This window comes from Morchella importuna (genome assembly GCF_003444635.1).
Source record: "Morchella importuna strain M04M26 chromosome Unknown Morimp01GS008, whole genome shotgun sequence".
In the NCBI taxonomy this organism is placed as follows: Eukaryota; Fungi; Ascomycota; class Pezizomycetes; order Pezizales; family Morchellaceae; genus Morchella; species Morchella importuna.
This window is the reverse complement of record NW_025763405.1, coordinates 139653-150997: the sequence shown is the minus strand read 5'-3', so window position 1 is coordinate 150997 and position 11345 is coordinate 139653. Positions and strand designations below refer to the sequence as shown.

Here is an 11345-nt window from a genome sequence, read left to right as displayed (position 1 = left end):
ACAGGACTGGTATTTTTCACAATCATAGGTGACATCAAGTTGGGAAATACCTTCTTGTTCAACTACGTCCAGCTATTTATCTCTTTCTCCGATACTTAACCTGCAGGTTTTCTAGCTAACATTAAGTGCTCTAGATACAGATATTACCGATCCCAAACCGGAAACAACCAGTCATCTCCTCTGCACGTTCCTGATCGACTAACAACCTTGAAGATTTCCTACGCATCGCCGAAGCATCCCATCCCGACGACCTTCCAGCAATCTAATCATACTTACGGGTAGCCTCCGCACAACGCAGTTACCTTTCCCCCCGCGCCGCAACAACACCCCCGAGATCGAACCTGTCTTCCTTGGGCTCCTTAAACCTCCTCGCGAGCTTGCCACCGAAGGCCTTGAGCTTTCCGAACGCACCCCGAGAAGTGGGCTGCTGAACAGCTAGCACGCCGCACGGTCCTTCGACTAGATCAGTGAGCCACTCACCGGCTACTACATCACAGTAGACATGAGTGTTGTTCCTATCCTTGAAGGCCGCAAGCCCGCGGGGCTGATTGTGGTCCATTTGCTGAGAATTTTCGGCAGGGACGAAGTCACTGCGGGTCCGACGGTGGCAGGAGGGAAGAGGGGCACTGTGCCTACTGTGGGCGTCGAAACCACTATGTCTAGCAGGCCTTCTCCCAGTGATGTTTTGATGTTCGGCAACCTCATTGTTCGAGGAAGTGGATGGCCTTCCAAGCTCCCTCGAGTGTCTATTCCTTCTGGGATCCAGGCTTTTATGCCTTCCGTGGTGGCCTTTCTGTCTTTCATCCTTGCCAACTTGGTGTCCATCGGCGCCGCCTGATTGTGCCCGCGAGCGCTCAAGGCGGGCCCAGGAGGTCTCTGTCACAGCCTGGAACATAGGGGAAATGGGGGCACTGTTCCTATGCTTCGCGATGTGCGCACGGTGTTGGGGGTGACCACCAGCGCAATATGCAGTACTCTGCTCGAGCTCGGGATACATGTTCGGCAACCTTCTGGCCGCAGAGCTAGACCCGATACCATAAACGGCTGAATTAGTAGAACGAGAGTTAATATTAGGCGACCTAGAACGGATTAGGAAAGGTTATTTACCAGTCGCGCCAGGGTCCATCTTCTGCAAGATTGTTTCCGTAATAGGAAACGCGATAACCGACGTAACTAGAGCTGAGGCAGCTCTAGCGTCAGCATTACACGAGCTGGGGGGAACCAAAAAATGCAACATACCAGCAACAATGCCCAAAGGCCGGCCATATTCACCTTCACTAACTCCGGAAGACGAGGATCTTACCGAAACGACATCGGAGGTCTCTTCAGCGACTGGAACCGGGGGGTCGATGTCCTGGAACCGGACAGCGGCCATGGAGCGCTCTGCCTCCATCGCCAGATCCTCCCAATACTCAATCGGTCTCGGTGGAGGGGAGGCTGATCGATAGGTACGCTCCTTCCCTTTGCGATATGCGCCATAAGGTGTGATGTTGATTTCTTCGTTTTCGCTGTCGCTGTCGCCGTGGCTGTGCAGATCCCTGACGAATTCGGAGATGGTAGGAGGCGCTGGGAGCTCCCGAACGAGGCTGGGGGCGATTGGATTGCTGCACTCCATTGTTCTGGCGGTTTCCGCGGCGATATTTAAGCGAGAATTTGGGTTGGAGGACACCCTTGTGGAATTTGGTTTCGCAGCGGAATGGTGAATCTGGTTTTCTTCGGGGGTTTCTTTTTGGAATTTCGGATGGACAGGTGAGTATGTGGATTGGCGAGAGCTGGTGGGAGTTATAATTCATGTGTGGAAAAATCTCTGCCCTCTGCACTACCGACATGTCTGAGCACACATTGACGAAACAACAACACCAACTACGTCATCGTGATCAGACGAGTAATTTTGGAAAAGGAAATTGCGCCTGTTAAAGTTTGAGTTTTGGTATATAACAATGATGTATTGTTACTCTCGATTTTATTTAGTTTTATTCTGCCTAGGAAAATTAGTAAAGCTATTGTTATGCGGATGAGAAAAAATGTCAGTTTCGCACCCCTTATTCGGGTCAATGGCGGAAAAAAGAGAATATTGTGATTTTAATTTTGTAATGCCATGAAAGCTCGAGTTTTCGTAGGCTCATCCTTTCTTTCTTTCTCGTTCGGTTATTACCTGGGGTGCTGGTTTATCCTCTCCGGAGGTGAATATGCGAGGCGCTGGGCATTACCGCCAAAACCAAAATATAAGCAGGGCATGTGTCTCTTGTTATAAACAATATATAAAAAGGTTATATATCTAGAATTAACTCCTAATCATTTTGTGGTTGGGTATATGACTTCATTTTATGACGTATTTTTGGTGAGAGGGGGGGGGGGACGAACACTCTCGTGTGATCGAGATCTTTGTCACCCATATATCTCAAGCTGATAGCGAAACAGCCCACATGAGAAGAAAGTATTTTCTTGGAGGTGTTCGTAAATAAATACAAAGTTGATTTTACTGCCATCACCCGAGACGCCAGCCAAGTGTAGATCCAACTTTCACTTATTTTCAGATCAAGAGTTCAAAGGACTAGCAAATGCTAGCAGCAACTAATAAAGAAACGCAGATCGTGCAAAACCCATGCTCATCATGATACCTGTAACCGCAGTGGTTCGCTGGAAACCCATGCAGCGCCAAGCATGAGTGATTATCCATGACCCGGGTGACGAACCATGACGCAACCATTTATGGCATACTAGCGATGCCGGAAACATTATTGATCATGTGACCCTCGTATTGGTGGGAAGCTTTGGATTTGTGAAGGCAACCGATCACATGATCAATATTCTTTCCAGCACCGCTAGTATGGTGCGCACACTCTTAAAGGTGAAATAGTAGCACACGGAATTGTGGCTTCAATAGGGCCTCATGGGCCAATAAGAGGACCCATTTCTAGGTATTTTGCTGCTTCACTGCCACGGATCAGTCAGGTTTACTTTTTGGGGGGTATAAATGGGTATAATACGGTTCCACTTTGTTCAGTCTCGGCGCATTTTACATACAAAAATACACAATTTCAACCTCTGATAACTTTCCAACCCAGACAAATATCAACATTCTGCTAAAATAGAACTAAGATTCATCACTTGAACTAGTGTTCTATTTTACCGCTTTTCTTCGTTGCAAAGTTATCAGCCATTGACATTTCGTCGCGATCCGACAACTTTAGGCGTGGGCGCACCATACACTTATGCAAGTGCAAAATCTGTTCCCGCTACCACTATCCGATTTCTGCTTCTTACGCTATTGGCAAGAGTGCCACGTGCAGCTAATTATCACGAGTCATCTGACTTCCTCCCTTCAAACTAATCGTTCTAAGCGAACTTTCCAGGTTTCTGGCCGACCACACAAAAAAATGTTCCCACCACAAGGAATCCGACGCGCATGCACGGCGGATAACCCCCCACCAAAGAAAAAATTTTTCATTAATCTGTCCACTCTGTCACAACACTCACATCCACCAAAAAGACAGCCGGTGGCCAGGATCTTCCAACGGCCACCCGAGTCGCAAGAGTAGATGGGCATGATGCTCTTACAGGAGAAGGAGGGCGAATGACTGGGAGACCATGGATGGATCCCCGTCCATGGGAGTTAAATGTGGGTGGTGCGCCAAGTAGGTAATGGGATATTTTACCATCGTAGCGCACGGTGCCGGTGGTCAAAATCATTTCCTGGTAGATGTGTATCGTATGTATACTTCCGCAAAATTGAACACCATATCCTTTGTCAAGGGCACTGTACACCTTGCCAAGCTTCTATTCTGTACCGCCGGCGGTGGGTAAGCTGTCCAGCGTTTTTCAACGCAACCTCAATCACCTCAATTAGAGTCCCGCTTCCACACCCATTCATCGAACAATAAGTTTTAACTCGGGCTGGCAACTTAAATTATTGTTCCGGTGAAGCGCTCTTTGAATACATATTACAAATTTCATTCAATTTATTTCGACTCCTAAGAGTAATTCCTCTCCCAAGCAAAAAATGGTCCCGTATCATCAGTCAGTTGGTTTGATTGCCACAGATGGTGCGAGAAACCCTAACCCTGCATTGTAACCAGCGCATTGTAACCAGCCCCCCCACTAAAATCCCGGAACAGGACACTGGTATGTCCGATATTAACCTAGAAGATCTATGGAAGTTGGACAATTAAATATACCAGGAATAAGAAGTATTGGAGCTGGAAAGTAACAGGGAAGATGTACCGAAGGCGGTAAGTATTATTTACAACGATGGCTTGAATTGACTAATATTCCCAGTTTAAAATATGACATACTATCGGAGGCTGTGGGCAGCTGCGAGATCCCGTCAATTTTGAGTTTGACTTGGAGTAACAACTCAAGATGCTCGAGGTTCAAACCCCCAGAAATTTGTTTTTTATTTATTGTGCTAACATTCATTGATACTCTATCAATCCATGGGCAGGTTACTTACCGCCTATTCAGGGCAGAAAGTTCTCCTACTTTGTTGTATAAGCAGGTTACTCTCCATTGATCTCCCTTCTCCTTAAACGCTACCGGCCATTACAGGTAAACTATCTTTTGGAGGTTCTTTCCTAGGGTATGGTTATGTATTTTATGGAATATCATTGAATAGGCTACCCATCTGTAAGCCACTTCCTGTCTGTGAACGGGGCAGGGCATATGGGGATATCATGTTGGTGGGTACCGTCCTCAATTGGGTCAGAACATGGTCCATCGAGTAATAAACCATTCCTCCCAGGAAACCTCCTCGGTAAACCAGTTCATTCAGGAGACTTCATGGATAATCGATCTTCCCGCCTCCGAGTGTGACTCGAAGTAGAGCTTCCAGTTACCACGGCAACCTTCATTAGTCTCACGATGGATTAGTCTATTTCTACACTCAGTTAGGTTCATTGGGCTGCTAACCCGTAGGATTAGGTTGTTACTATGGCAACCCCACTTGTTAATATTAATGGCATGGTCACGATCACCACATGGGCACTTAACTCATATATATGTAGAGCATAAAAAGGTTTTCTTTTCACAGAATGATCTTCAAAAGATTTTATTACCCTCACTCTTTACTTTGATAGTGCATGTCATAATAATATAACCTTTACCCAAATCAAACCTTTACCGTCTCATAATTTCTTCCTTGAAATTACAAAACAATTTCTATCAGCTCCTGAAAATTCAATGTGTATCCAACCTTTCCCTGAATCATATCTTTACAGAGGTCAGGGAAGATGCATGCAGTTGTAGGATAGGGAGACAATTGTACCGTTTCAGGCGATGAGAACAATGAGAAGAAACTATCTGGGATCAATAGGCGTGGAACACAACCGGATCGAGAGGATTGTTCATGTCGACTATGAAATCCACGATGAACAAAAGAATGAACACAAAAATGATACCAGAAATGAGCTTCAACAAAAGTTTCTTAGTCCAGCCTTTGTTCTTGGGTGCTTCTATCTTGTAGTTCTCTTTGGTCCTAAACCATGTTAATTAGTACCTCTTAGATTAGGCAAAACGACGAAAGGATAAAATACTCTTCATCAGACTCTTCATCATCCCCGGAGGAACTATCGTCAGGGAAGATACCCGCCAAAATAGCCTTGATTTCAGCACCCTTCTGATCGCTGATGAGCTCTACCTGGGACACCGAACACCCGCGGCGGACAGTGATGTTTCCCTGTTCGATAGCGCGGAGAAAGCGTTGCTCAGGGGTGTGAAGCTCAACAGCGGGAGGCGTCAATATTGCTGTGAGACGCCACTCAGGCGGGTTATCGTTAATGAGGGTTACGTCGCCGTTGAGACGGGCATAGAGCCAGGCAATAATCGCGTCCTGCACGGGATAGTCCTTGCCCACCTGTGACATCTTTAGTGACAGTGATCATGTATGGTGGTACCATATCATAGTAAATGAGGAAGAAGGGGAATGTGTGGGTAGGACAAAATGCGGAACGCAACATGAAACCCCATAGTATAGGAGAAATAATGTGTGGAAAACTATTGAAAGATGAACGAGCCCAATACGGAGGCCATTGACCATCACTTATGGAGTAGGAGAAAAGATAAGCATTATGTCTTTCTCCGATAACCCCGTTTAATCGAACGGTTCTGATACCCGGTGTGGACCTGGCATCGTAGGTCGTAGCCATCTGTTGACCACGCCGGGAGACATGATGGCGCTGGAGCTGTCGGGTATTAGGTATATGAGTCTATAAAGTGTTTTCAATAATGGTTGTGGGCAATTAAAAGAGAATATAGAAGATAAAAAAGCTTGTTATTCACTCTGGGCGAGTTTTGTTTTCGTGTTGTTTTCGTGGAGAAGAGGTGACTGTGGATGGAATATTAGCTACTTATAGGACATCCAAAGGTACTTCTATTGGGAGATAGATGCAACACTGGAGGTTGGGATAGGTCAGGTGAGAGAATGCGTTAGGTGGTTGGGGTGAAAACATTCACACACAGGGTTGGGAAAGACGGAAAGCGCCTCCTAGAAAGGAGAAGAAGTAAAATGAATGAAAATTTAAAATAGAGAAGAGTTCATGTTGGTCGATGTCGAGATGATCGAAAAGTAATGCTCGCTTAATATCACTTGCTTCTTCGAGAAATTTCATTGTATTTCGATTGGCCTTCGAAGATTCACCTCAGTTTTTATCTTACAAAATGTATTCCCTCGCTATATTCAACCTCCAAACGATGGTAGTTCAACCCATCCCAGGACAGAGTCTGTATTTTTTTCCAACCATGGCCTACCTCCCTGGAGACACAGTTCATCTGCCGGTTGCGCCCAAGTACGGATAAAAGGTCAAATTATGTAGTGATCTCGAGAACTGGAAGAGTATCTGCTGAGCCTGATAACTTCTGCCCCAAGTTGAAAGACAAAATTCCTATCACGAATTAGGAAGATGCAACGACAGATGCAATTAATGAATTAAACAAAAAAAAAAAGATGCAACGACAGGGTTGAAGGCTTGGTGAAAAGAAGCAACAGGCCTTATGACCACCTTCCATTATTCAATACGATAAACCACCCTTATCCGTCGACCTTGATGAATAGTAAGCACTATCCGTTGACCTTTTCATGTAGGGGAGGTTGACGAGGGGCACTCCATCTAGCATACCACGCTAGCCAAATGATGGACAAGCAGTTGCCCGGTTCGTGGGTGAGGAGTTCCAGTGATGATCCTTTGGCTCTAGTTAAGGATTTCAATTCTCATGCTTCTGATAGGATGCCAACAGCATTGGGTTTACATCCCCACTTACGCCTTTACTATATATATTATATTACACTTGAAGTACATTTGCATCACCTTGTCGGATAATTTTCAGGGACAAAGTCCTAATTATTAGTACTGTTCTGACTCAAATAAAGAGGGTACCCACCCGAGGGATATAATAGTATGCCCCACCCTATTCACAAACAGGTAGTGACAGATGGATAGGTAACCCGTTTACTAATACTGGATGAAATACCTGACCGGTTCGCAGATGCCACATCAACCACTAAGTCTTAGTCATATTGAACAAGATGAGACCTACTGATGTTTTGAGATAATTGCCATCACTATAAGGTTCCATATATTTAATTAATTACACAAGGAATAAAAATAAAAAACTCCAGTGATAAACCTCAAACCTTTCTTATACTCTGGGGGTGTCTCTACTAGCAATGGGGGTGAATCAATTGATGCATTACTCACCAAAGCGAATAAGGTAAATGAATCCATTGATTCGTTTACCGGGGACGTCGTTGATAAATGACACAAGCGATCCATTTACAACCCCAAGTGATGCATTTACAGAGTGACTTTTGGGAATGCATTAAATTAGTATTTTCTTTGCACATTTCCACTATGTTTCGGTTATTTATGCATGAACCTCTAATTGTTCTGTATTATGTGGCATAAGTGGTAATGTCGTTTACGGTGAAACCGATCATGACAGTAATACCGATCATGTGATTTCTCGGCGTTTTTTGCTTTGATTCGTTGTACTAGTACTGTACCACGGCTACCAATAGGGGTTATAAAAGGGTTTAACGGCTTCAACATGACTCGCCTGAAGGGAAACCAAAAAGAGGAACGGGAGGAGAACATCCAGCTAGCGATAAAACATTAAAAGAAGCCCGCAGAGCCTTCAATTCGCATGCCAGCGGAGACCTACTCTGTTCCTTATACCACATTACGGGATAGACTGGCTGGTGCTCAGAGTTATAGGGAGAGCCATCGGCATCAACAGCTTTTAACAAATCAAGAGGAGAATTCAATTGTGCGATGGATTCAGCGAATGGACGACTAGGGATTCCCGCCTAGATTGGCAATTGTCAAGGAGATTGCAGCTCATTTAGTTACACTTCGGGCTAGTAACAGGAAGCTAGGCGCGCACTGGTTGTCAAGATTCCTAGATCGGAATCCTGAACTGGCTAGTAAACTAGCAGTCCGTCTAGAGAGGCAAAGAACTTGTGCAGACAATCCAGTCATTATTAAAGATCACTTTATTAAAGGTTTGAGCCTATTATGGCCGGGTATTGTTTTGGATCAGGGCTAGTTGGCTATATGTTTCTCAACAGCTACGAATGGTGACCAGACAGTATCACATTATTCCAGATGACGAGTATAACATGGACGAGAAGGGCTTTATAATGGGATCAGCCAGTAGATGTAAAGTTATTTGTAGGAGAGGAAGACGGACACCACGCCTCACACACAATGGTAAGCGAACATGGGTTACTGTTATTGAGGCGGTTTCGGCAGCAGGCATACCCCTACCACCTATGATTATAAATGAAGGCGCCGGTCATTATCAAGGCTGGTACTCTCAATTGGGCGAAGACAATATCGCAACATTTGTTTACTCACCTAAAGGGTGGACCGATCATGAGTTGGGAATGGAATGGTTGAGCAAGGATTTTCAACGTTACACAGCAGAGAGGTGAGTCCATACAGCTTTTAGTGTTCCCGACCGATTCTAATTACTACGACTATCAAATACTACGGCTGCAGGACATTGGAGGCTTTTAATAATGGATGGTAATACGTCGCATATCACTTGGCAGTTCTTCGATTACGGTCTCAAAAACAAAATTGTTCCCTTTTGTTTACCGCCTCACTCCACCCATTTATTGCAACCATTGAATGTAGGGCTATTTGGTCCTTCCATGCACTATTATAGCGAGGCACTAGATGGAATATCAGACGAGAATAGGGGTTTAAACAAAGCTATCTTTCTAAAATACGTTGAATTTAGTTATATATTGACTATTGAGAACAACTACTAACCAAAACAGACTTCTGTTCTCCGTCAGAAAACTAGCATACACTCCGAAAAATATAGCTAGTGCATGGAGGCAAGCCGGCATTGTCCCATATAACCCAAGACATGTCCTGAACCCTACCGATTATGACTCAAAAAAAGGAACTCAAAAAAAGCGCCAGACCCTGTTGGTTATTCCTAAGATGGTGGACAGATTGCAGATGCCGAGAAGGAGGAGAGAAGACTTGCCAGAGAACAGCGGAAAACTTCAAAAAATACTCTTGTAGAATTGTTGATAGGAGCGCAACCCCCTCCTAGTAACTCCATATCACTCCCCAACTCCAAAAGACGGGCAAGGTCTCGGTGGTGTGGGGGTAGGTTACGGCGGCGTGGGGGTACTCCTAGATGAGGAGGAAGCCAAATGGGAACATATAAATGACTATGATAATAGTGATAGTGCGGGCGATGTACCTCCTATTAGTGGTAGAAAGTTGAAGGCGGCTGATCCACCAAACCCTAGAGGTAGAAGGTTATTAAGGTCGGGTAGAGCTATAATAGGACATATAATGAGACATAATTGTGTGATCGGTTTCCCTGTCATGATCGGTTGCGCCGTAAACGACGTTATACTGTAGCAAGTGTTAATTAATTGTTTGAGTTCGATCCCAACTGCCAGCAGCGTTTTTATCGCTTTTTGGCAATGTGTTTAATCATTATTGAATGTGTCAAATAAAGGGGCATATTGAACTAAGGGATTCAGTAAAAACGTGATATTTCCTGATGTCATTAACCACCCAATCTAGATGATTTATTTTCCACCAAAGTCCTAACGTGGCGAAATGATTCATTTACTGATTCATTTACTTACGCTGTAGAGTTTCCTGACCCATACATCCGTCACGCCTTATGCACTAATATCAACATATAGGCCGAACCAAGTGACCGCTATCATTGGATGGCACTACCGGTTCATCAATGTGTAGAATCGACTGAATCGGATACCCAATCATGGCACCATGAGTGGTTGGGTTACCCAAGTATTAAATAGTCGGCGGATAAGTGAATACCCATCTCGAAATATCTCCATTACGAAGTTCATATATATTAAGGTAAATACAAACATCGTGTCAGAACATTTAATGCCGGGAGATCAAATCTCCAACCACGAGCTTTTAATTAACAACTGAATAAATTCATTTAGTTAGCACGCGAGTACATTGCGGAAAATCAGATACATATCAAAATAGAATACATGTAGTCAGGTAGCTCTGTCATCACGAAAGGTTTCAATTAGATGCTTAGCTGCCACTGCTTTTTGTGCATATGGTATGGTGGATATTTTTTCGAATCTATTTCAAGTTAGTTATATCGGCGGTTCTTCGGACTGATGATTACCCCTATATGCAGCTGGAGGCCGCTCCTCACTCGTACATATCTATGAGGGCACCGAATTAACCTTCCGTGTTCTATATCAGTTGCGTTATGGGCAGGTATTTATGCGATATCGCTGAATAGGCTACCCACCTGTAAGCCACTACCTGTCTGTGAGCGGGGCAGGCAAATATGACGATATCATCTCGGCGGGTAGCATCCTCAATTGAGTCGAACATGTTCAAAAGGAGACAAATCTTGTTATTTCCGCATCTCGAATACAACGAATGGGTTACCCATCCACTCACTATCTAATGATTGGGTTGCCCATCCTCTAGCTAGTACCCATCGGTAAATAGGTAACGCCAGCCAATGATCCCTATGGTACAATTCCAAAAAGATAACTTACCACGAGAGAAAGATATCGTCTGCCATAGTACCGTATCCTCCAGTGGAGGAGGTTTTATCCCTGAGGAAGCTCAAACTCAGACCATATCTCTCAGAGAAGATATATTCTAATGGGGAAGGGGGACGGCACACCTGTGTGACAGCAGCATTTGAAGGAGTAGCACTGGCGTGACAACAGCACTAGCACTAGCACTAGTAGGCGCAGCTGCGTGACCGACGGCAGATTGTCTGAAAACCCCTAAGTCCCGAACACCTATCACCTAGGCCTATATGTATTACGGGTTGACAAAATTATCCGAACATTGTTGAAACAAATCTTCAAT

The 11345-nt window shown here is 44.6% G+C and overlaps 2 protein-coding genes across 2 annotated transcripts; both read right to left on the bottom strand.

The window, feature by feature from the left end:
- Positions 1–298: 298 nt before the first annotated feature.
- Positions 299–1615, bottom strand: LAJ45_03562 (uncharacterized protein; the record flags this gene model as incomplete). Its single annotated transcript, XM_046113147.1, has 3 exons — positions 299–1044; positions 1108–1179; positions 1240–1615. The coding sequence occupies 3 exons, from the start codon at positions 1613–1615 to the stop codon at positions 299–301; spliced, it is 1194 nt and encodes a 397-aa protein (XP_045973440.1).
- A 3689-nt stretch (positions 1616–5304) lies between these two features.
- LAJ45_03561 (uncharacterized protein) lies at positions 5305–5860 on the bottom strand (the record flags this gene model as incomplete). Its single annotated transcript, XM_046113146.1, has 2 exons — positions 5305–5473; positions 5532–5860. The coding sequence occupies 2 exons, from the start codon at positions 5858–5860 to the stop codon at positions 5305–5307; spliced, it is 498 nt and encodes a 165-aa protein (XP_045973439.1).
- Positions 5861–11345: the final 5485 nt, after the last annotated feature.